This window comes from Musa acuminata, chromosome BXJ2-3 (genome assembly GCF_036884655.1).
Source record: "Musa acuminata AAA Group cultivar baxijiao chromosome BXJ2-3, Cavendish_Baxijiao_AAA, whole genome shotgun sequence".
In the NCBI taxonomy this organism is placed as follows: Eukaryota; Viridiplantae; Streptophyta; class Magnoliopsida; order Zingiberales; family Musaceae; genus Musa; species Musa acuminata.
This window is the reverse complement of record NC_088340.1, coordinates 6,512,779-6,539,796: the sequence shown is the minus strand read 5'-3', so window position 1 is coordinate 6,539,796 and position 27,018 is coordinate 6,512,779. Positions and strand designations below refer to the sequence as shown.

Below are 27,018 nucleotides of genomic sequence, written 5' to 3'. Positions count from 1 at the left end.
TTGTCACGGGGATGAGACAGGAGGGAAAGGGTGGGGCCGACCCGAGCTGGCCGGTTGTGGCCCAAGAAAAGAGATGGGAGGGGGAAGTCATTCGTGCCTTGCTGTTGTTTTAAGAGTCATCTTGTTTGGCTTTTGGCTCTGCTTGGTTGGGGTTCTCGTAGGGGACCAAAACGCCAACCGGAGGGGAAAAAAGCGGGGGAATATAATACTGGGAGGTCACGTGGATTACAGCCGTGTTACAATTATTTTTATTTTATTGTATTTTAATTCTTTCATACATGTGTATGTAAATATATGATCACTGAACCGCACGAACAATATCTCCGTAGAAATGTGATTTAAGGTGTGATGAGATTAAGTGGTGAAAGTGTTTTGATTGATTATAGACTATATAGATTCCTGATTGAAAAATTTTGTATAAAGAAATTTGCCTCTCTCTGCATTGGGGGTATCTCCATCATCAATTGATTTGATTATTTGATGATTTGGATAGACAAGGAAGCATGTGTGTCTGAATCTTAGTGGTACAAAGTTGACTCGATGATAAAATGTAAACTGAGTCATTATAATAATTTCATATTCGTTGACTTGTGGTGAAAAGTCACATGGTTTAGGAGCAATTAAAGATGAATTTTCTAGTTTATGCGATGATAGTAATCCAAATCGAATTGAAAAAAAAAAGGCTTCTTTGTTTATGCAATATTACGTAATTGACAAAAAATAGGCTTTGTTTATGCATTGTTAGTAAACCGAATGAAATCGATAAAAGGCAGGCTTTGTTTATGCAACGTTAGTAAACCGAATGGAATAAAGACAAGACAGGCTTTGTTTTTGCAAAGTGTTTTTGGGGACTAGATTTTGTACTGAGGTTTTTTTTGTTTTTGTAACGAGTTAATAATAAAGCTTAGTCAAGGAGACTAAAACTAAAGGAACATAATATTAAAGCACATAATTATCTATCAACATAATTTTTCTTAGGAACAATTCGGTGACATCTAGTGATAGTCATGACACTAGATGAAATTAGCATGGCATGTGTGATAATAATGGCATTTAATAATGAAATTAACAAAAAAAGTAAATAACGATAAATAGAATCATTAAATTAATCAACATTATGGACAAAAAACAGACTTCTTCGTCTACCATGATTTAATGACATCAACATTTTTATAAGATTTTATTACATGAAATGTCACTAATAACAAATATCGAGTAAACGATTTTGATCCAAGTAAATATCAGTAAAGTATATATATCTAACCGACCAGTATTAGAACCAACAATAAAAAAAACTCAGCACCCTAATTTAGAATATGAGAAAACTACAATTGCAGCGTCCAAACTATTATAAACCATAAGACAAATGTTGCAAGAATAAGAAAACATCACCATAGGACGAACTCGAGAACAATCATGAAACCTAAACGTAAGAAAATATCTGGTCTTTTATGGAAGGGTGACCTGGAATGCTGCTCCACTGAATGAGAAAACTCGATAGGTTATTGATCCACAAATGATGCTAATAATTACAAAAAAACAGGTGACAGCGTTTTGATGAATCAGAAAAATCAATGTGTATACTGACTGGCCCAAGAGAGAGAATGCCGCATCAGGTCCCTTAGAATCTAATGCTCTGCCTCGTCTTGATCATTCGCTTTAATGGAGCAAGCCAGAAGTTGCACTCATCCCAGTACCTTGTTGTCAACTCCACCTGATACCATGAAACAAATTGTCAAGCACCAAAAAACTGACCTTTCTGCAAAGAGATGGCTTTAGTTGGGCACTGTAGATTGTAAAAGATAGGATCAAACAACACAAATAGCAAGTTTAACATGGTAGACTTGTCTGAGAAACAAAGAGGCAACAGCACCAAAATATGACATATGTTGCTAATTATATCATAGGGTTCACTAATTAAAGTACACACATTGGTACCATATTAAGGTTGCTCATTTGTAACCCGGATGATCAAGTTTCAAATCATGAAAATAACCTCTGCTTGGGTAAGGTTATTTTATACTCTTCAAACACCACACTGGCAGGATAGGATGTACATGCTTAAACATAACGATCAACATATACTCAAGTGGAGATGGTTAGAAGATGTTGGTCAACTGGGTTAGTAAAATTGTTTGAAGCAGCAGAATTGTATAACCAACAAATCAAGCATGTCTAACTAGAAAATAATTTTGGAAGTTAACAAGCAATATCGGAGTAGCAATCTCGCAAACAAAAGAGGTAAACTTAAGACTATATAATTTTAAATAAATTGTCTCTTGCTTTAAGGAAGCTTCATGATTGCCATAAACAACAGGGGCAGTACGTTTCCAGATATAAATGCAAAATAACAAAGGAAGAAACTAAAGCAGAGAAAGAAGGCACAATCCACACAGATATATAACTTCTTCAATAAAGCTCATGTGCTTTTAGAGTATGGATGAAGATGGTTCACACTCACTAGCAGTAATACTATTCTAGCACCCTACCTGGATATGTAATGCACCAGCAAAATCCCCAGCATCCAAAGCCTGGCAAAGCTGAACAAGCTTAGCAGCAGCATCAGGTGATATGTCCCCGCCATTAAGTTTTCCAAACAAAGATCCAATTCTCCTGGAGTTATCCTCAATTTCCCGTTTTTTAGATGGATTTGCATGAGGTCCTCCAAGAGCTGCTGAAGTCTCATCATAAAGTCTCGTCAAAGTGGCAATAACAGGCTTCAACTCAGCTGCAAGAGCACACAGAAAAGAAAAACATACCTTAGAAGAATCTAAATTGTGCAATTCATAAAGTTATAATCTATCATTACCTATGAAAGGAGGTGGGCATTGATACAAGAATTATGAGAACATATGCACTTTGTGAAGAGCACAAATAAAGATCAAGAACCTTAGATATCATAAATATTAACTACTATCCGCTAGGAAGTAATACTGACCCAAACAGTCACTTGAAGACACTGGAGGATTGATAACCATTATAAAGCAACTAAGAGAACTCAAAGACAGTATAAAACTCAATTAAGAAGCAACCAAGAAATTATGCAGAAAACCTTGTTAACTTATCAATTTTCTCACCTCTCATTGAACTTCAGAACATAAAGGCTAGCAATAATATGCTCGCATCAAAATGGTCATAACTATCAAAATAATCTTGTAAGGCAAGAAAAGCAACATAAGGCATTCTTAATGATCCACAAATGCCATAGATTGTTAATACTAAGAAATCAATGCCACAAATGCCATAAAGGCAGAGGACGGCATAGGAGAGGGCAACAAGAGCACATAATCTCAAGCTGTCTCATACACACTAGAGGAAGAGGTGCCATGTTGAAGAAATTTGGATCAGAGTTCTTTAGAGGTTGGGAAGATGACCACACATTTAATTTGGTGAAAGCAAATCACAGAATTATCCAGAGAAGGCATCAACATGACTCATGTGCCAGATTAATAGCATGTTAGCAGTGTGCATTTGGCTTATGAACAAAAATATAAATTTTCATGTTTTGACAGGCCAAACTATATAGATAAAAGATTACAAAATTACTTAACTGCAGAGAGGTTAAGATCCAAATGCTACAGATACTGCTTTCAAACCATTGTTTGTGAACGCAGAAGATAATAAAATAAATAATATTTTACTTCATTCAGAGGAAAGTATTACCAGGCACATTTGACGTGTCAACTGTTTGTACGGTGGGTGGAGGGGCTGATGGAACAGTCACAGACTGTGGTTGAGGTGGTTTTGTCGGGCTTGAAGGTTGTGCAGGACTCATACCAGGCATCTGAGTAAAATTTGAATTGGGAACCGGCATGAAACCCCTTGGTGCAGAAACAGGTCCAGCAGGTTGTGAAAATCTGTGTCCAGTGCCAGCTGCTGGTTGAGATGCACCAACACCATGTGAAGCAGGAATTGGAGGTCCAGGTTGATAGACAGAATTGGCGACTCCCTAGCGAATAAAAGTTTCAGTTAGGATATACATAAATATGACCAACATAGTTGGTGAATGGCTAAGAATATGCAGACCGGATATAGCTGAGAACCCAAGCTGGGTTGCTGATAGTGTTCCACATTTCTAAGGGCTGCAGGAGTTGTAGGAACAAATGGTTTTATTGTTGGCTGCGCCGCAGCAGCAGGTGGATTGAAATTTTGCTGTTGTCAAACAAAAATATCATATATGGATTTATGGATAAAAGCAGAAAATAATTCTCAGGATGTTGAAGAAAGTACTACTACACAAGCAATAGAGACAAAATGTGGAAGATAATGAACGATCCTCCAAAACTACCAACTAAAGTAACTATGAACTTAAACAAACCACTATATACCAAATAAGTTGAATCAGCTTTTTGAGGCCATATGTGAATGAAGGCATTCAATAGAAACTTGTAAAACTGTCCATAGTATCTAGTTCAGTGTCAAAACTCCCTTAACAATACACTCAGGGAAAAGAAACAATTTAAACATAAAAACTTATATTACAAAGCATAAGGCTTTAGAAAAGTTGTATTTGTTACTCCTTATCAGATTACCCCTTAGAAAAAAAGAACAAATCTGTATCATTGTAGATTATTCAATTTTGTTCTCTACAGAATCCTGCAAGGTATAGACATGTCCTATGACCATTCTACAAGAACCAAACAGCAACTGACTTCGAACATGTGAAGCTGTAGGAAGTCTTAGCTCATATATTAGATATCAGATTAGACATTAAAGCTTAGCTGCCAGAAGAAGATATGAAAAGGTGAGATGTGAAAAAAATCAAGGTAGTTAGCATTTGTAAAATGTCTATATATATATATATATATATATATATATATATATACAAATATGTGTAACTTTCTTACAGAATTTTCTTGGCAAGGCTATTTCTGACCAAGTACAATGGTGCAACTACACTAAGCAGCAACTAGAAGTGCATTAGTAAGAAAATTGGATTGAAAGAGCAAACTTGATGCAGGGATGCAAAAAGAAAAAGACCTAATTCTAACATCAATAAAACAGCATATGTCAACAATTGGTACAGTTCAATAACAAAGAATCAAAGAAAGAATGTAACAAGCAACCACCATTGGCTACAACCTATACATTCAACAAGTACCTCTGGAATATGGCTTGTCTGTGATGGGATAAACATTTGACCTGGCTGTGCTGGTTGAAATGGCATGGGATTACTAAAATCATGGAACTGTGGTTTCTGTAGCACAGGTTGGTATCCTCCATAAGCAGAACCAGGAGATTGGTGATAGCCTTCAGCATGTGGATTACCAGCAACACTGTGATGTGGTTGGGGTAGGCTCTTATCCTAAATCGAAGTTTTGAACACCAAAAGCAAAAAAAATTATTTGCGGGACAACAGCCGAATCCACTCAACGATATGTAGTATAATAACAAAAGGAAATAATCAACAATTTAACAAGAAACTACAGAAGAAAACCTGATAATAATTCTGTGACTGGTCTATAGTGCCAAAACCAGTATGATCTGCACCATACCCAGAGTTAGCTTGTGATGTAGTACTTTCATAACACAGATTTTTGGGTGCTTCCCTTTCTGACAAAGAATGTTAACAATGACACTGTCAGATTATAGAGTGTAATATTGCAGAACTAGATAATACTTAGACCACTGCATGCCACCTGAATGGGAAAAAGAGAAGAGAGAAGAAGTGCCAGAGCTGAACGTAGGCAAGTTTTATAAGAACAGACTGAGAGAAAAGAAAAACAGATCTCAAATGCACAATGCCCAACAATGAAAGTTCTACTTTACCTCACCAGACTAACAAGTTAAGAAGTAAACAATGGGCTAGATTTTAAAATAAGGAAGTCTTTATTTGGCTAAACTTTTAGCAAGTAATAATTATGCCAATACATACCAAAATTCCATTCTAGAGATTTTAATAATAACATGCATACTGTGCTACAGCACTTACCTGCTTTAAAGTAGAAGCATAAAATAAGGCTAAAGGCAACAGGGTTGTAGAATATAAGAATAGAGAAAGTAGGTAGGCAGCAGAGGACAACATAGGAGAGGGCAACAAGAGCCCATAATCTCAAGCTGTATCATACACTAGAGGAAGAGGTGCCATGTTGAAGAAATTTGGTAGAGAGAGCTTTAGAGGTTGGGAAGATGACCACACATTTAATTTGGTGAAAGCAAATCACAGAATTATCCAGAGAAGGCATCAACATAACTCATGTGTCAGATTAATAGCTTGTTAACAGTGTGCATTTGGCTCAACACAGGCAAATAATATAATCAGGCACCATATATGCCTCCAGCTAAGTGCAAGCAAATATTCCAGTGCCAGCAAAAGCATCTTGCAAGTCACAACAATTAGGTTGTCACCAGTTAACATCTCGCAAGTCACAAAAATTAGGTTGGCACCAGTAAAATAATCAAGCTACTGAAGAAGAAATAAACTAATGATATTGGTGTTACCAAGGACCGCCATCTTGTGTAGACTGGTGGTATCGGTCCTGGGCGGCCTAGTACACACCAGTAGGTACCAGGGTACTGTATGTTGGTACGCTGGTTGTACCAAATTTCAAGAAAAAAGCCAGAAAATGGCCAAAAATCATAAAAAAAAACCTTTTTTAGGGTTTTTAATCCTAATTTAAAGATTTTTTATTCTATTTCAAAAATAATAAAGTGTAAATGAGTCAAAAATGAATAGGAACTGGGCTTAATTTTGGCCTAAAAGTAGATAATGGACTTATTTAAGCCTAATCTAAATAGAAATACACTAATCACTCTCAATTATTCATAATTATAAAATAATAAGCATCCAATTATGTCAAATGAGAACTAAAACATAGAAAGAGAATAAATATCTTTAATTAAAATATACTCAATGTTTGATGTACTGTTGGAAGCGGTATGAAACAGGCGGTACATACTGGTCTACCAACTAACCAGTACGTGGACCAACCCATTTCGGGCAGTACACACGAAGAGGGTCAAGTAACGACGGGTGATGTATTGGCTAGTACGGGTGATGTATCAGTCGATGCTATATTGTTCGACATGGGTTGGTATCGATCGGAATTTTACGGATATCAACCCAAATCGGATCAAGTTTGACCCCGATGGTCAATTAACTATCGGGGTTTTTTAGAGGCTCTAATCCCCTCCTTCCCCCCACTTTTCACTTTCTCATTCACTATTTCATTCTCACTCTTCCTAGTAGTAATCAAGGTATTGATTTGGATAAAAGAGGGATTCAAATGCAGGATCGAATGGAATTTCTTTCCAATTTGAAGGTATTTAGCTTTTTCTATATTTCTTTTATCATTTCATATAATTAGAGGCATGTCAATGCATATTAACAAAAAGATTAAACATGATTCAGGTGATTCTCTTTTGTTAATTCAAGTTATGTCTACTGTCTTACATTTAAGCCTAAATTTGAAAAGTTTAGAGTTAATCACAGCCTTTATGCATTTATTTGTCTCATATACACACTATTCTTAATTAAATATAATAAAATTAGGATAAGAAATCTAAAAAATATTTTTTTGTGAATTTCTGACCATTTTTCAGCCTTTTTTTCAAAAACTGGTACATACCAGAAAGGTTGAAAGAATTCGGAGTCTTCAATAGCATATGGATACCAGAAAGGTTGAAAGAATTAAATTGAAGTCTGCCAATTTTATCCAATGAAAACAGCTTAAATGGTGTAAGGGGAAATGATTAATCCCGCAGAAAAGTTGATTACCCTATTAGTAAGATACAATGACTTTGTTGTTGTCTAAAGATAAGCATAATTGTCAAAAGCCTATTATTCATAATCATCACCAAGGCAAGTTATACATTATCCAAGATATTCACATTATATATACGAAATCTTTTACCTTCAGCAGAGAGAGAAATTCGATCTCTCAATATAGCAAGCTCATGTGAGGATTCTTCTGATCCCAATAGTTTTAAATACTCCATTGCAGTAGTGAGAAGACCCTGGTTAGCCAGTAATTCAGCATAGTTCTCCACAAGTTTAGACAAAGAAGCACTAAACCGTTTATGCCCGGTTGCAAGGGTGAGGACTATAGTCTTTTCCATTAAATCCTACAAGGGAAAAGAATCATTAAACTGCTGGTTTTTAGTAACAATTAAGCTTTACACTTAATGAAGTTACCTGAAGAAGATCTACATAAGTCCTTCCTTCACAATCAGGCTTTAGGCTATGTGACCAAATCTCCACGGTTCTGTCAATATTTCCAGCACAGATATAGCAGAGAGTTGCAGCAAGCATGTTCCCCACAGTCACAAGTCTTGAAGCTAGATTGTCACACAGAACAGTCCATTCCTCTTTCTGTGCAAACTGTCACAAAAAAATGTTGGCATCCAATCAGCAGCTGCTGTGATAGCAACGAGCATAGAAGGGTTCATATAAATGATAGATGCAGAGCCAGGTTGTCAGGTGATGAACAGAATGCTAAGAATTAGGCAATTCTCAGCCCCTTAACAATTTATATTTTTGTATGAATAAATATAACGAAGACAATAAAGGAGATAAAAATTCAGAATTTCATTTCATTTTAAATTATTGCAATACTTTATTTTCTGAGTAAAATTTCATGCAACACATTTAGAATTACACAATGAAAGCATTTAGGGACACAATTACATTTCCTCGTCGACAGAAATAAACTCTGATGTAGAACAAAATAAAAACAGAAAGCACAAAATCAATTATCAAGTATCAGGTTGTATATCTGTTTTCACAAAATCAGCACTGCCACTACAATTTTTTCAAAGCATATTAACCTTTGAAAACCTGCCAGTGAACTCAACAACGAAACAGAGCACCATACAGCCTATGCCTATATAATGCTAATGTTCATCTAAAACTCCAATTTTGAATCTAAATTAAATTCAAGGTTTATGCTGTTCTTCAAGTCAGATAGCCGAGCCCTAACTTTTACATAGAAAAATGTGCTGCCTAGCTAGAAAGAGTGATTCAACACTCATATTCACTTCTTTTCAAATCATTTGAACTTTCTGCTGGATTGGTAGTATATCTTATTTCAACCAGTCTGTCCTTGGTAAAAAGCCATGAATTTAGTATTAATGTTTTCAAAGTACTAAAAACAAGGAGCAACGGCTGTAAAAGCTACTAGTTTTCTTATGGAGATGAAACACCTCATCAAAGAACAACTTGATCATAAAAATTCCTTTATGTTAAATAGAGCAGGATAGAGTGAAAGATATAAATATGACATACAACTAAAAGAAGAATAACTTAGTCTTAAAGGAGGCAACTAAAATTAAATCAATAGAAAACAGGAAAAATAAAAGCGAATAAAAAATAACAGAAAAGTCAGTTTGTCATAACATAGAGCTTACAGTGCAAAGAAGAGCAAGTGTCTCCTTCCATGAATTCAGAGGTCTGGTATTAATCAGGTTCATGAGATCATTATTCACCATCGCAGATACAACCTGAAATGAATGACACTAAATTTAGACTACTAACCTCAGGCAGATTCTGCCAATATATGTCCCTAAACATTTCAAACTAAATCAAACAATAAAGCACAAATGCCTTTGTGACACATGCAGAAAATGCTTACATAGAAAACAAATACCTTTAGATAGGGTGTGAGACTATTCCGAAGATATTGATCGCGTGTACTTTCCCATAGTGAGGGACCACCTGCATGTGCAATTACTAATGCATCAGCCATTCTGTTTGCAGTAATGCATTGTAACACTGCTCCCTTATAGTCTCCAACAACCAAAGCACGTTGAATGGTATCATCAAATGAAGCACCGTGAGTCCCCATAGGTTCTTCTGGTTCTCCCTGAACCTCTTTCCCATTAGGAACACTACTGTCTTCATTGGCCAAACTATCCTCAACAATCTGAGGATTGTTAAAGAACTCCTCTCCATTGTCAATGGCTTCACCTTCAACCAATAAATTGTTATCACGACCGAGAGTATTCTCTAATTGTTTCCCAAGATCATCATAGGTAATATCAGTACTCTCATCTGGTATACTGAAACCGAGATGACTAAGCAACTTAGTCCTGGCTGTTCCCTCTTCCTCGAACATAATTTTCAAGAAGTTCCATGTTTCTTTATCATCTTCCAATCTGTTAGAAAGAGTAAAATCAAAAAAATTAAACAATATGTAGCATGTAAATAACCCATGAACCCAACTCGTATATACAGATGACACACATAGAATCATGCAACTTCTTCTCACACAAAGCACGAAGCGAGGCTTTTTCCCCATTTTGTATTGCAGCTTCAAATTCAGTGGAGCGGCTCACCAAACTATGCTCAGTAACTAAGTTATACACATATACCTGAAATAAAAGGAGAAAATTCAATTAGAAAGCATCAAGAAAATACTTGATGACATAATTATTAAGTTTACCTCTGAAGCAGATGGTGGAACACCTGGCGACGTTTGGCTAGTCTTAAATGATATAAGCTTCCCTCCAAAACCAAATGATACACCAGTTGGACATTTTAACCACTTTGGAGCTCTCAAACGTACTGAAAAGAGCAGACATAATTGTGAAGCCAGGAAAAATATTCATCATAGACATCTTTACATAAATCAACAAGAAGAAAGAAAGGATTGCCAAGAAGCTAACAAGTGTCACAAGATCATTCTTTAGGGGGCCAACAGGAAAGGCTGATCCTCATCTCTTTCAAAATTCAAACTAATCTATCACTTGATCTGACTGGATGTGCATAAAAGGATTGCTCATGGATCATATTGCACAAGAAATTATGCTAATCAACAAATCATAAAATGGGTCTGATGGCATGATTTTGATTACAGAAATGAGTACTGTTAACTTACAGGACTGCTAAAAGGTAGGCCTTCATTATAGACAGGAACAAATACCAGTAACTACTTTTAATTCATTTAAGATACTAAAGTATCTGTTTCTAATATAGAGAATCAACATGCACCATACTTTTATGGCTTCCAAATCTTGAACAAAAAAAACTCAATACATGTGCTATTAGTTCTAAAGAGATGCTTTAAAAGTTAATTTTCTGTTTTCTCAGTTTGAATTGGTTTCAAAAACCACATTGATCTTGTTCATTTGGCACATTTTCAGAATCAATTGAAACTTTAAGGAACCATATGGCAGAGAAAAACAACAATGAAGTTGCAACTAGTTCAAACTGATTGGCCCAAGGATCACCATTTCGGATATCGGACCTGTTATGATGATATGGTCAGACCAGTGCATACCGGTCAGTTGCAGTGTACCATATGTCAATACACTGGTACATACCAACATTTCAGAGAGGAAGAAAAAGGAGAAGAGGAAGAGCGGGTGGAGGAAGAGGAGGAACGAAGGAGAGGCAGTGGAAGAGGAGGAAGAAGGAAGAAGAGGTAGTAGCAGAGGAAAGAGAACGAAGAAGAGGTGGGGGTGTACCTAGGGAGATAGAAATCGACAACAACGACGATGTCGAACAGCAACAGCAGTGACAGAAATTGGCAGTGGCGTTGCAAGAAGATGGCAGCAGCGTCACGAAGCAGTGGCAACGACAACTGCATCACGAAAAGAGGGCTTGCAAACGAGTAGACGGCAGTAGCATCATGAGAAGAGGGCTGGCGTTCACAAGCCACAGTTGCTTTTTTACTTTTTTTATTTTTTTTACATTGAGTTGGATGGGCCCTATCGCTATTTTAGGTTTATTATTTTTGTTCGGACTGCCCAAAATGGGGTGGTCCACATACCAGTCCATGCCTAAATCAGTATGACCATCTGTTTCGTACATTTCGGATGGTACAACAGTTCTTAGTTTGGCCAATGATGTGCTAACAGAAGGCTCCAACCATCCTAAAACTGCCAGAAAAGCTTCAACAAATTTCGGTCTTGGTCAGATTACCTACACCTGAAAGTTCTAATTTCACAAGGTTTATTGGTCAAGATCCAGAGATCGACTGCGACCAACTTTAATAAGTCAATGCTGGTTAAAATGGCTGCCAATTTAATGACCCCAACTAATCCTTTTACAGACACCCCAAATAAACAAACTAGCAATGTACGTTGTTGTGTGTTGTGTAACTCCTTATTACTCAGGAAATCATGATCCTTCATAAAGGGTTGCAGCCCCCCACTTCCTCTCTTATGGCACTTGTTAACATGATCCAACATGCCCCCAGGCCCACCTATGCTTGAAAAAGGCTTTAACACATGATAAAAAGTGAAAAAAGCTGGCAGGTCAAATATTATTCATAAATCATAAAAAGATACACGTTAATTCAGATGTATGACTTCCCCTATTTATAAAGCTATCAAGAAGACTCCCAAATCTGTTAGAGTACACATAAAAACAAGTCTGAACCTGAATGCCAATATTTAGAACAGTCCATAAAAAAGCCACTGAAGATTTTCTAAATTAACTGACCCATTTGAAAACAGAATATTTTATTAACCAATTCCTATTTTAAAAAGGTAGTGCTTTGAGTTTAGTTGTCTGGCCTTTGGGAAGGCTCCAGAAATTGAATCAACATCACACACAAGTCAGAGATCAAAGTCAGGTTAAAATAGTGGGTGGAGAATAATTTCCCTTGGATGCTATTAAACTTTCTATAGATATATGAACCATCTAAATTAAGAAAAAAAGTAAAATAAAATTCCAACTCTAAATCCATTAGAGAAACTCAAAACAATGAGCTTTCTTCACAATTGTGTGTGTTACCCGACATTATTTCACATTGTATAATCATATTCCAAAGCCAGGTTAAAAACATTAATCTACCTTGAAATATGGCACCAATTACTGCCTAACATAGCAACTAAAGGACAAAAACTCATCCAAATGTCACAGGAAAAAAAAACCATAATTTAAATTCTATTAGACTCGAACTTTAAAAATAGCAAGACACAAACATGGCATGGACTCAAACCCTAGAGTGCATCATTTACTCACTCTACTTTGGACCAAACCAGCAAATCAAACAATTAACAATTGTATGGGAAAAATTTTTCAAGTGCAACTACCAGTGTGCATTCATTAGCTATCTTTTGAAATCCTCATATAAATAATGTGTCAAATGGTTGGCAAGGCTACATATAAAGAGCAGAAAAAAGCACTGCATTGGTTGGCAAGGCTACATACCAGGAACGCCAAATTCACCCTCTACAGCTGCATACCTACTGCAAGCCTGCAACAAGAATGATTTTATTTATAATTCTAAACTCAACAAATACAAAAAGCTAGCCAAGGATATTTCTCTGACTATAGTCACAAACTGCAAACACCTTAAATAATAGACATGGCTTTCATCCATGAAAAACTAAACGTATAACATGAAGCTAAAAACCGTATCTTTACCAACACATTATCTAGAGACTAAAGCATTAACGTTTTCCCATTGTCACATGAAGGGATAACAAAAAAGGTGCTATACATAGGAACATAGAGCTAAATTTGCCAATATTGTATTTAGTTATTGCTCACATTCTGAATTTCTATTTGTAAGAAAATTTTCTATATGTAGAAATATGTCCTAGCTCCTAACTGGCATAGTTGAAGAATATGAGAGAGAATTATCCCATGTGGCAATCATAACTTTGTTCTCATGTGAACTTTTGACCATGGCAAATCTTTCTCATTGTTTACCAGATTATAAAATACATAACCAAAAGTTTCACACCATGATAGATAAGATTTATAAAAGGAATCAAGAATGGAAATCTCAGTCCAGTACTAATATTGGTTGTTGGCTAGACCAATATGATACTGAAATGTGTGTTGACCATCTAATCCATAAGACCTATCGTATCCATCACAGATAAAATAGATAGAGTTTTTTTATTTCTGTTCCTTTTCAAGCTATACTTGTGCAATTTTGCTACAGTATTAAATACTCCAGATTCAATATGTTTTGAACTGATTGTAGATTATGAAGGAGTCCTTCGTAAGAGTACTGAATCAATTTCAAACTGTATGCAAACAAAGCTAATAAGTTGAACAAAAGGAGATTTGCTTTTTACGACTGCTTTGTTTTTTCTAAGAGTTGAAATGAGACAAGAACCCTAGGAACAATGATGTCATATAAAAGGTGTTCATCCTTTTTAAGTAGCTGGGTATTTAAGATAGATATATCTCTTTCTGTTGACCACTGGCCTTGTCTCCTATTCCTCTCCTTTCTCTATTATTTCTTCTCTTTTTTCTCTTCAATTTTTTCTGTATCATCAAAAGAATTTTTTGCTTTAACTTTATTTGCTGAAAATAAACCACAGCAGACACCATGACTATTTCCGAAAATCAACTACCACAGATACAATCAGTTGGACCTATGAATTTCCAAATCAAAGAATCCTCAAAGTACAAACAGGAATTAAATTCTGGCTGTCAGCACTGAAACAGCCAGTTAATGCTCTACAGGCAGATCAAATCTAAAACTGACTTAGAAGGCTTATATGACAGCCTACCCTTCATCAGCATGATGGGAAAAGGACCAACTAAAAGGCATAAATAGGAACTACACAAAAGGATCCAGAATGATACATGGGGAACATGAGGATGGTTACAGAAAATATAAAAGGTAGAAGCAGGAAGTAACACAATAGATAAAATATCTGAAATGGTCTACCAACTAAAAGACCTTTTCTAGTACCAAAAGGATTCATACATGACCGTGATAAGAAAAAACAGCATAACTTTCCTAATCAATTCTACCTACAGTTTGTTTCAACATAAAGAGTAGTCGAAACTTTCTTGATATCTTCCGATGCAAGAAAATAAAAAAGGCTTCAGCTCCTATTTTATTCCCTTCAGCACCACACCTTCTTGGGATATTTTGAATCTTTTAATGACTCAAGTTGAACAAAAGTCTTGGGCACAAAAAATGGAGTTATGAAGATCCCTAAACCAAATCCAAAGTCAACTAAACTTAAAGCATTGATTTAAACCAACTTACGGAATTAACTAACTGTTTCATCTCCTACTAAAAAATAAACAAATAAATTACCAAAACAAAGCAACAAATATTAAAAAACCCTACAATACTTATGAAGCATAACTCAACAGTAACGACCAGAACTACTCATAATGACTCAACCTGACCAAATGAATAAAACTAGATTCAAACCTTTTTATCCGAATCAAGCTACGCCAAGAGGATCAATCTTATGAGCAATTTAGCTAAGTTACAACTCTATCACCGTCTCAAATGAGGCATTTGCTCCCTTGAACTAACCAATGGGAAAACAGACAAAGCTGTGATATCCACAAACAACCATTTCTTAAACACAAGTTATTAAAACAAAAAGCGCATATGACTTTTGTGATCCATACATCATTGATAAATTCTATCTTGTAAGACTTTTTTTTTTTGTTTAATATGACTTCCTTCCAAATGAAGGTAATCATCATTACAACATAAATGAAGCTTACAAAAATTTATACATTTCCTTACAGACAGGGGACTGTATGCAACGATGATAACCCTGAAATAAAATCGGAATGTGTTGCGTGTTTTTACCTCTATATTGTATATTCCTACTTTGACATCAAAGGAAGATGCTGATATGACTCCTGGGATTTTAGGATACCAATGAATGTCAAAGTTCCAGTTGGTGCTGGCTGGCAATTCACTTATTATCTGCAGAACAACAAAATAAAATTAAAAAAGAAAAGAAAGATAGAAGCTAATATTAAAAGTTGATAAACAGTAAATCTATCATGCATGGGGTGTCTATTAGTTAAATTATTGAGGAATTGGTTGCTTGCTTACCTCCCCAGAAGTTGTATCCCAGCAAATTGTTCTATTATCTTTGGCACAGGTAAGCAAAAGTGAACTGTCGTAAGGACACCATGACATAGCAATTACACCTGATTAACACAAGAAAGTCAATGAAAGAGAAAACAAGACTGATATTCAGGGAAGTTTTCGTACATGTCAGTTAAGATATAAAAAACAGAGGAAAAATACAAATTGCCAATGGCTTGAATCACTAAAGGAGAGCATAAAAGTGATGTAGACTTGTACTCTAGGACATGTGAAAAAAAAAAGGAAAGAAAAGGAGAGCACACTGCATAGTTTTAGGTTTTTTTAGTATTATTATAAAGTAATGCAGGCCTATGGCATGCATCATAATGGAAAATAATAAATGTCAATACTATCTAATGTTTGGCAAACAATTAAACTGGCATAGTACTGGTATAATGAGCAATATACCAATTGTAGCACCAGGTACATTGAATACAACAACAACAACAACAACAAAAATGCCACAAAAAAATTCAAAATAAGGAATATATTAAATAACATAAGTAAATAAAAAATAAATGTAACAGTAATATATACTTGTATCAATCTATTATGGGATGCATTATAATGGAAAACAGTACACGTCGATATTATCTAAGTTTTGGTTAAACTATCGAACTGGTATACTACTAGTATAATGGGGGATATACCAATTGTACCAAGGCATACTCAATAAAATAATAGAAGCTAGAAGTAAACAGTCCCATATGGTCATATACTTGTATCAATCTATATGTTTCAATACTGGTAGTTGGCTAGATGTATTGATACCAGTTTGTACATATAACTTCAATTGATATATAACTCCTTGGTTCCAACCATATTGTACAGAGCTAACTCATGTCAGAAACATACTAAAACTCTTTCCTGCAGAAATGTAAAACCTTGTGTATAAAATCAAGCTACATTCACAATTTCCACCCTTTGTGTTTTTTAATTAGCTATCATACATGTCCATAAACTCACAAATAAGGCTAGTTGGAACAACCCAAAAACATAGATGCCCGACCTCCATCTCTGGATTCAAAATCAAAGCCTCTGGGTTGGATTAGGCCACACAGTTTAAACCCGATGCATGAATAGTGACATGGCTATATATAAATGCTCAACACCACCAAAACTGTTCTAGCAAACTTGATTTTGATCCTAAAACATATCCAGGCATCCCAAACCAAGGTTTTTAATCTTGTACCATACTTCTGAGCGTTATGCCTAAAATACGCATAAAACTCACTGGAAATACCTGAAAAATTAAAAAAAAAGTTAGGATAGGGTTTTTAAGTTAGAAATAAATATACATTTAGAATAGTTTTAGTAAAACTAATGTAAATTAGGTCAGAATAGTGCCACGTATCTTTTTCGGGCACACCGCAACCTTAGCCGCATGTTATAGTAGGCATATACCAGTTTCACCAACCATCAAATTGAATTAACCCAATATCAAACACCCTAATAGGCAAGGATTACAATACCGAATGATACTGCCCGTATCGGGCAATACCGTTTGTATCGGGCAGTACCATTGATCTAGCCCCATATCAGATAATACGAGGCTGTACCGGACGGTAACGATCGATATTTCGACCGTTACCGCCTGAAATAGGTCGGTGACGATCGATTTTGACCGTCACCACCCGCTTCCTGACGGTATCAGCCTAGCTATGGCGAGGGAAGAAGCGTCGAGGGAGGAGAGGGAGAAGGTGCTCGAAGAATAGGGAGAATCGAGAGAACATCAATGCTTCCCGATCTGATGCCGCCCTCCCTCGAAGATCCCGATCCAGGAGGTAACGAAGAGGCAACGGCTCGACTTCTTCTTCGTCGCGTTCTTTGTCGAAGGTCGGACACATATGCGGCCTTCGATGTCTTCGTTGAACGCCGCAGATGAGGAGAAGGCCGCGTTCTTTTCCTTGTATAATGCAACGAGGAGAAGAAAAGGAGGCGACGTCGCCAAGGCAGTGTACACCTCCTTTTTAATTTTTATATTGTATATGTGTACCGAGCAGTATGCCCTAGCGTACCGCTCGATACGCTCATACCATACCGTATCGAGCTTTGCTTGACACGTTGGTACGGTACGAAATTACGAACCTTACTAATAGGTATTAAAGAAATTAATCAAACACCCTAATAGGTATTAAAGAAATTGAATTGACCGAATATCAATCAAATTTTGATTAAATTATCAATAAAATCACTAATTGTAACATTAAAAAACTTTATTAAAACCTAATTAAACCTACTATACCATCACAAATATATGATCTGATAATTAATATGTATGAAATATAAACATTTGACCTATTAAGTGTCTAATTTCGAATAAATCAATATTAAACACACTAATCACAATATTAAAGACCTTAATGACTCCCTAATAAACACTATTCTACCATCAAAAGCATATCAAATAACATATTAGACATTAAGTCATACATCACATAGAATAGGCTTAATCATCTCATAAATCAATAAAAATATAAAAAGAGAATACATATCGCTTGATTAAAAAGTTCTTCCTCTTAATCCTCTCAAATTAGCCTCCTAAATTTAATTCAATCCACAAATCGTTGATTTGTTAAGTTTAAGAGAGTGAAAATATGAGAATAAGAGAGAGATTGTGAGTAAAAATGAGTTCGAGAGAGTTTAAGAGAGTTTAAGAGAGTGTGTGAGTGAAATAGATTAAAAGAGGGAGAAGGAAAGGGTTTAAAACCCTTTAGGATGCCTCCAACAGTTAAATTGACTGTTTGAAGACCGTTATCAATCGGAAATGGTCGGTTTCGACCGTTATCAATCGGTAATGGTCGGTTTCGACCGTTACTGCTCGGTATAGGTCAATAACGATCAAAATTTCAACCGTACCGCTCGGTACAGCCCCGTATCGCCCGATACAGGGCCATAAATCTGATGCTGCCCGGTAGCGGGCAGTACGGTATGAAATTAAAAATCCTATCCCAAACAACTTAAACCCTCTCACTCCAGTTACACTCCATTATTTTTCCAAGACAATTAAAATATCAACACCCCATGAATGAACAAGGGGAACATAAATTTGTCCCATAACTAATTCTTTTACTCAATTCTCAAAGTTATTCAATCAAGCACTGGATATACAATGGCTCCATCTTGCCATTGCATTCTCTAGTTTTCTAAACTTCAGGGTGCATTTGCAACGCAGAGAATAGAAACCCAAACCTATGAACTCCGAGAAAATCTTCACTTGTGCTTCATTTAACACAGAAGCTGTTGTTCAACTCTCAAATTAAATGACCCTGCTAAATGCTGCCATAAAGAGCAACTCAAAACCTAGTCAAACACAAGCAACAATTATGTTCTCTATCTAATTCTAAGAATAATGAATGGTATAACATAGCCTGTACTACTACATAATAAGTTGCAAAACCAATTCAATTACAGAAAGTTAATGTCAAAACAGAATATCTGTTTCCAAACATTCATGAAGCTCGCCTTCATCCACGGTGAGTCAAAAAAATTTTAATTAAATATTTGGATTCACAACATAATCAATTCAATTAGCTAAGTGTTTCAGACTACCAATGTCCTACCAAAAATTGTACACATTGCTATATAAATTTTTAAATTCATTATTTCTCTAGTTATTGCTTAAGCTATTAAGTAAAAATTAAAAATTAAAAAAAAAAATAATTTACAAGTTGCACATAAGCGATCCTCTAGTTATTGCTTATTGATATTACACCACAATGAAATTTACTTGTGGGATAGACATATTCATAAATGGCATCAATTGTCTAATCTCTATGTTAATTTAAGGGTCTTTAGCTCTAAAAACTAAAAGTTGCTAATATGCTCCAACCAATTTATAATGAAATTTTGGGAGGATTCACCCCAGTATTGAATTATTGATCACATATATCAGTGGTTACAAATAAGTGAGTTTGCAATTAAAAACTAGTCTAATGGGCTAACAAAATGTAATATTGTATGAGGTATAAAAATAATCAAAAGAATACATGGCAGGCTAAAAAAAGGTAGGTAATACAACCTTTCGTGTGCCCCACGAACTCTCGTAATGGAGATATTGTTTTCCTCACATCCCAAACCTGTTATTTGATATAGCAAAAGATAATAAAATTAAAATATACGAAACCTAGGCAAGGCCTTTTGGATCAGGCATATAATCTTTCTGCCATGTTTCATTAATTACATTTGAGATAATGGTTCTCACATAAACAAAACAAAAAAATCAAAATCTCTAGTTTAAACCGAAAACAGTTGATCATTCCAAAATAAATTGTATTATTTGAGGTTCACCAAATCAGGATTCAAAACTAAAAATTAGATAAAATAATATCTGAAAATGATCATGATCATCAATCATAGAAAACATGGCACATGGCACATTACTCTGAGAGCAGGTGAACTATCATCATCTGAAGCAATGATCAACTGTGTAGAAACATCAGGGTTCCATTGCAAGACAGAGCACCTCCTTCTATTTACATCTGCAAAACTGTTTAAAAATAGAAGATTTTTTAATCGTATTCTCTTCAGACTTTATGATGGATTTAGTGAAATCTCATGGATATATCTACATTGTGGACAAAAAACTTGCCTTGTAATAGGTTTCTGTTGCCTCAGATCCCAAACAACTGGAATTATGAAAAGTCAGATGATAAGCAATTCTGAACTACTTAATATGCCTAAATGAGGGGTAACCTAATAAGAATGTAAAAAAAAAAAAAATTCTTTATGCACCTGTCATTCCATTAACAGATGTGGATGCTAATATATGCTGAAACTTGGGGTTCCATGAAACAAAGGAAACTTCAGTCTGAGCTCCAGAGCCAACACTCTGTTAAAAAATAATATATCACTCAGATAAAGAAAATGTAAATTTGTATTAATCTAAATCAGCTTAAAGTAGAATCCATAAAATTGAAGATATAATATAGGTCCTTAATACTTCATAATAATGTATCAAATATAGTTTTATTTAGGAATCAAAAAGTAGTCAACATGGCAACAAAGTTGCACAAGTATAGTGAGACGTGGCAGACACAAAAAATCATGTGTCCAGATGACAAGGCAGCAGAAAGAAGATACGAAAATGTAAAAGAAAACTTATTCTAGTAAGCTATGTGTGCTACATACATTTTACAATGTGAAATATGATAACTTAAATAAGATCTCCTCTAATAAAAAAAAATCCATTTCTAACATGACATGTCAATTTTTATATAGATTCCAGTAGTTATGTATTCAAAATGATTCATGGCAGTGAATGTAAGATCAAGTTAGTGCTAACTGCTAACAACAGTTGAATACCATTAATTAAGTGGAAGAGAACTATGAAGAAAAAAGAATGCATTGGAAACATAAATTATAATTTTCAGTCACATGCTTGGAACAAGATCATCCTTCTAGCCAAACAGTTTTTGGTGTAAACAGGTAAAACCTTTTCAATGAATTAAAATAATATCTTAAAAAAATCATAGTGGTCAAGAATGTCTCATTCCCAACCATTTTCCATGGACATAAGAATTTGTAACCAGCATTAGTTTTCTATTTGATTTGCCTAAATTCAATAGGTTCTATAGAGAAGGCTTCTAAACTTAAGGTGGTTTAAGTAATCTCATATTGTGTCATCTGTCTGAATTTTGTAGAAAAACACCTTCAGAATGTTTCCATGTTCATCAGATCAAAGCTGGCTCAATTAGTTTTGTCCCTAAAGCTGGCTGCCTCGTTCAATCCTGTATATACATTTATAGAATATTTTACTTCTTTTAACTAGGGATTGACCGGGATGTGAATTCCCACAAGTAATGGAGAGCAGGTTTCACCCATCACCTCTTGCTGCCCACTGCTCGCTGTTGCCTGTGCACCCGCTGCTAGTATGCCTCCTCCTCTCCTCTTTCTCCTCCACCACTTCCTCTCCCTCTTCCTCCTCATCCTCCTCATCTTCCTTCTTCTTCCTCTTTCTTCTTTCTTCTTCTTTCTTCCTTCTCTTCCTCCTCGTTCTTCCTCGTCTCTCTCCCCCAATGATATCACAGTATGTTCCACGTACTAACAGGCAGTACATAGGAACAAACCAGAACCATATAGGTCCGATCATGGACTGCAATGATCTGGTAATTAAACTGTAATCATTGTTGTAGACACTTATTTTTTTTCTCCTACTTAAGACAATGAATTTAGTTAACTCAAGTATCACTTGTCTTTGGAATCAAAATATACTAGCAAATTTAACCAAAGCACATTTAGCTAGAAAATATTTTAATAGTAAGTGTGAAAATAAGTTTTCACAATATTTGTGGTTGCAAACATCTGAAGACACTGCACCGTATATAATGTATTATAATAGCGAGCCAGAAATATTTATATTTTGTTAAAAAGATAAACCAGAATTGACACAAACATATTAGTCATATCAGCATAAGTACCTTCACTAGAAATTTCCTAGAAATCACAGAAAGCTCTCTCTTCCTTGCATATCAAAGTGAGATGCAATAATATAAAACTATGAAATGTGGACTCTTTTCTTATCATGTAATCAATGATGTCGAAAGATCCTTGGGCACTTGTTTATGTGGTTGGATGAGGTGGGGAAGGCCTAAAGGGCTCAATGGCCTTTGAGCAAGGCACCTTCAACTAGGATGCTACCTAGACAAGCACCTCAATTAGGGTGTTCTTGGAGCAAGTGCTCACCTAAGTTGGTCCAAGCAACCCAAACTATGAAATGTGCTCTTTTCTTATCATGCAACCAATGATGTCAAAAGACACTTGGGCACTTGCTTACATGGTCAGGTGCGGTGAGGAAGGCCTAAAGGGTTCAATGGGATTTGAGCAAGGCACCTACAACTAGGTGGCCATCTAGACAAGTACCTCAATTGAGGTGTTCTCGTAACAAGTGCTCACCTAAGTTGGTCCAAGTGATCCAAACTACCAATCCTCCATCCAAACATTATCCTTTGCCAATGACATCTTATCACTCTGTCCGATGAGTCTCCTATCCTCTTCTCTCCCTTGTTTGTGGGTGCTTTATTGCCACCCTCTATTCTCTCTTCACTTATTTTTTATAAGGTAAATATCTTGCTTTACTCGTGTGCCTAACGCCTTGGGTAATAAATAACCTTGGTGCCTCATAGCATCTAGCACTTGTGAACAATTCTGCACATAATAAAGCAAAGAAGAAAAAGAAACAATTGGGTTTTAAAATTATGTTTACAGTAGACCACCTGATTCTTCACACGAGAGAGAGAGAGAGAGAGAGAGAGAGAGAGAGAGAGAGAGTGAGAGAGTGAGCTTTTCTAACACAATATGCATATGTTGTACGGACACCATGACATGTATTACCTGTAGTACTATACACAACTTTAACACAAGTATGTTATACTTACCTATCTCAAGATATAATTCAGCTAAATGATGGGCAAAAAAGGTACTGAGAAATTGTTTAGCCATATGCACAACCATTTTATCTCTACGGAGGGAAAGATCCTCCAACATGAAGTGAAGCCATAGGTAACGAGCCTCAGAAACTTATAAACCCAAAATATTATTAAAAAATTAAATATTATTATTACGATAAATATACATTAGCAATTATCCACTTATTGGATGTGCATTTAGTAAGCACCACTCATTCCCACCAAAAGTATTCAGAGACATGCGTACCCTAAGAGATGGGAAATGACTTGGTTCAGAAGGCTTTGCTAGATCCCAGATGCAAAGCTCCCCTTCGTCAGCCCCAGAAGCAAGTAGATTTGATGAGAGTGAGCTGAACTCCAAACCACGGACCTGACATAATCAAACACAGTCCGCCAAATTCATCAACATGGAACAACAGAAGTAGATCAGCAACTTGAAGAATCCAAAAACATGAAGGATAGATAATTACCGGCCCCACGTGATTCTCAAGCTTCGCTACAAAAGCACCACTTTGATCCTCCGAACTGCAAATAAAATACAGATTAACCATACCATTCGAAAGTCCATGAAAATTTTTGGTCTAGTGCGATTGATCTACTCTTACATATAAACAAAATCCAATTAAGCCAAGATTCAAATACCAGCAATTTAATGACAAAATTTAAGATCTCCGGTAAGATCCGGAGATTCTGAAATCTAGAGAAAATTGTACCGAGCAAAAGAAGCAAAAAAACAAACAAACAAGCAAAAACACCTGATCAACTTGTGGGGATTCCAGACACCAATGCTGCCATCGCCAAGGCCGCCGGCGACGAGACCCAGGGCGTATTCCTCGGAGGCGGATCCCGGCGGCTTCCCCCAGGAGAGGCGATTGAAGCGCTCGGCGCTGGGGCAGGCGCCGGCGACGGGGAGCTCGTGCGCGTCTGACTGGAAATCGAGCTTGAAGATCTCGAGGGTGGCGCTGGAGCTGAAGGAGAGGTCGACCGCACCGGCCATGGTTCCTGCGGCGAGGTACGGCGCATCGGGCGCGAAGGCGACGAGCGCCGATCGCGCGGCGCTCTTGATGCAAGCCATGGGGATCTCGAGGGAAGGAGCCCTAGATCTTTCCTCGATCGAGGAGAGTAAACGAAGGAAGGCGGGGGGGGGGGGTTGGTTGATGGGGGGAGGAACCCTAAGCCTGGATCGCAGATCCGAAGCGTTTCTTCTGTGTCTCGCCTTCTGTTATGGAAAGGAGTGACGTGGGCGACGAGAGGGATCAAGTCTCGCTTTATTGTTGGAGCTTCTATAGACCGTCCTCCTCCTAAATGTTGGAAATAATACCATATACCCTTAAACGATTTATGGGTTTTTACCTAAAACTATTTTAATTTTTACAATTTATCTGAATTCAACCTAAATATGATAATTTCAACTGATCACATTTAATACATAAATAAAATTTATTTGTATTCACGAGTCGATGCAATTGTTTTCATCTTGCTTTCTCTGTTGTGTTTCTTCCTTCGTCGTCGGTTCTTCGTCGGTAGTACCCTTTTGTCGGAATCTAACATTCTATCATGGATGAGTGTTAGTAATCAAGAGCAAAGGAGCATAAAAAAAATACATATGAAATTTTATATCGTTATAATGAAAAGTATCGTTATACAAGGAAAATAAATAGAACAAATGAAGGTATTTTATATACATAATTACGGTCAGTAACCCTTTCAAGGTCTGAAGCTTCAAAGCTTGGCAGCTTGAGCTCCTTGATGACAACTAGGAAGTCGCGAATGTTCTCGAAAGACTAATAGGCAGGGAAAGGTTGGATGTCCGAGGCAATGCCAACTGATTGAGCAGCAACAACCTTCAGAATTAATCAAAAAGAAAATAAAAAAATATATGCTAGAAAAATGTGAGATCATAGTAAAAACAGAATCATGAAGAGACCAAACCGAGCAACTGCAGCACCTGGCTGAATCTTGTTGATGACATTGCATAAGACACCCTTATAATCCTTTACAGAAAGATTTCGAGCCTCAAACTGAAATAGAATAAAAGATGTGAGATATAATTTTTTTTTGAAAGAATTTATATTCAATGATTTTTTTTTTCTGAATGTAACAACACTCTAAAACGGATAAAATCATGTTTATTTTGTCGAGTTGAATTGATGATCAAATTCGATATTATCATTTATTTTTTATAATATAAAAATAATAACTACTAAATTATGTAATGTTAAAATTTTTAATAAAAAAATAAATGGTAAATCAATGTAATTGTACTCTACAATTGGATAAAATCATGTTAATTTTGTCGGGTTAAATTGATGATCAAATTCGACATTATTATTTATTAATTTTATAATACATAAAATAATAATTGCTAAATTATGTAATATTTAAATTTTTTAAATTAAAAATAAATGATAAAGATATGATTTGAACCAAAAAAAATTATAATAAATCATCAAAATCTTTATCAGTTAAACTAACTAAAATTTTCTCATTTAATAATTAATCTTATGAAATAATCAGTTTCGTACGGGAAGAAATATTTTTATTGTTTATCATTTTTTGTTAACTATCTGATAATTCTTTAATTGGTTTGGACTTTGACTGGGAAATATAGACTCAGTCTATGTTCACTTCATAACAAAATATATATATATATATATATACATACATAAAACTTTGAAGCTGTTTCTTCGTTTTGAATTCAATTTTATTATTTTTCTACTTCGGTGTTAAAAATTTTATTTGAGTCATTTCTAAAAATCATATTGTAATATTAAAACCAATATATACTAATATTTTTTATGCGTCTGTTACGATTATTGTCACCACAAAATGTCTAACATCATATAATCCATCATGTAATATAAATACAAATAGTACTGATGAGGACTATGAAATTGCATTCATCCCAACATTTTCTACATGGGTGAGGTTGGCATAATATCATCCTATTTCACTTTCCGGGTCAGGACGGTGAGAAGACCACCTCCTCATTTAAAATATTTATTACATGAGACTCTTGGCATGTGTGGTCGACCTCATGAAAACTACATATATCAATCATAAATGATGTACCATTCTAATCGTTCATCTTTCTTCTTAGAAGTTAATATCTATTAATAATTTTAAACTTTGGAAATTTTTAAATGTTCATATATATTAAAAAAATATTTTAAATATATAATATATAACGAAAAAATAATTTCCTTAAAAAAACCCATCTTTTGGGCTTTTCTACGATGATGCTATAACTTTTAGATTTTTTTATTTTATATATTTATTTTTCTATAATACCTCTTGTCATTCGTTTATCTTTTTTATTTTGTTGAGATAATGATGTTTTTGGTTGTTGCTATAGATATTTTTTTTTATGAATATTGCCGATTGCACTATAGCTTCCTAATGCCTCATCGTCTTTGTCTCGCTACTTTAATTATATCGCTTTTCGCCCTATCATGATCATCTCTTTCCCTTTCAACCTCATCATTACCTGTGATATCATTTTCTCTTATGTCCATTGTGCTTTGGATTAATCATTGAAATGTGCTCATATTTATTTTACTATAAGAAAACGATTTATACTATAAAACAGATTAAACGATTTTTACTATAACAGAGAGAAATTAAAGCATTAGAGAAAACCGACGACATCAAATGACATTGTAAAAATTCAGAGACATCATTTAAATTTTTTTTTTTAAAAAAATTCATCCTAAAAAAACACACATACATTTATTTATTAGGGATCATAATTTTTGTTTGTTTTAGAAGAAGAATAAATGAATGATGGGGAGAAGTGATATCATTATTTTTGAATATTATATATTGATTCTATTGGATTATCCGGTAAAAATGGGTCA

The 27,018-nt window shown here is 35.4% G+C and overlaps 1 protein-coding gene across 1 annotated transcript; it reads right to left on the bottom strand.

Moving 5' to 3' along the window:
• Positions 1–1,286: 1,286 nt before the first annotated feature.
• LOC135607114 (protein transport protein SEC31 homolog B-like) lies at positions 1,287–24,324 on the bottom strand. Its single transcript, XM_065098643.1, has 22 exons — positions 23,917–24,324; positions 23,632–23,686; positions 23,409–23,531; positions 20,490–20,586; positions 20,347–20,383; positions 20,139–20,244; positions 19,777–19,834; positions 15,720–15,817; positions 15,468–15,587; positions 13,097–13,142; positions 10,380–10,501; positions 10,181–10,308; positions 9,585–10,092; positions 9,346–9,438; positions 8,135–8,320; positions 7,854–8,064; positions 5,438–5,553; positions 5,102–5,305; positions 4,027–4,152; positions 3,664–3,949; positions 2,490–2,728; positions 1,287–1,714 (listed from the first exon to the last, which is right to left on the bottom strand). The coding sequence occupies exons 1-22, from the start codon at positions 24,234–24,236 to the stop codon at positions 1,622–1,624; spliced, it is 3,372 nt and encodes a 1,123-aa protein (XP_064954715.1). The 5' UTR covers positions 24,237–24,324; the 3' UTR covers positions 1,287–1,621.
• Between the last annotated feature and the right edge of the window lie 2,694 nt (positions 24,325–27,018).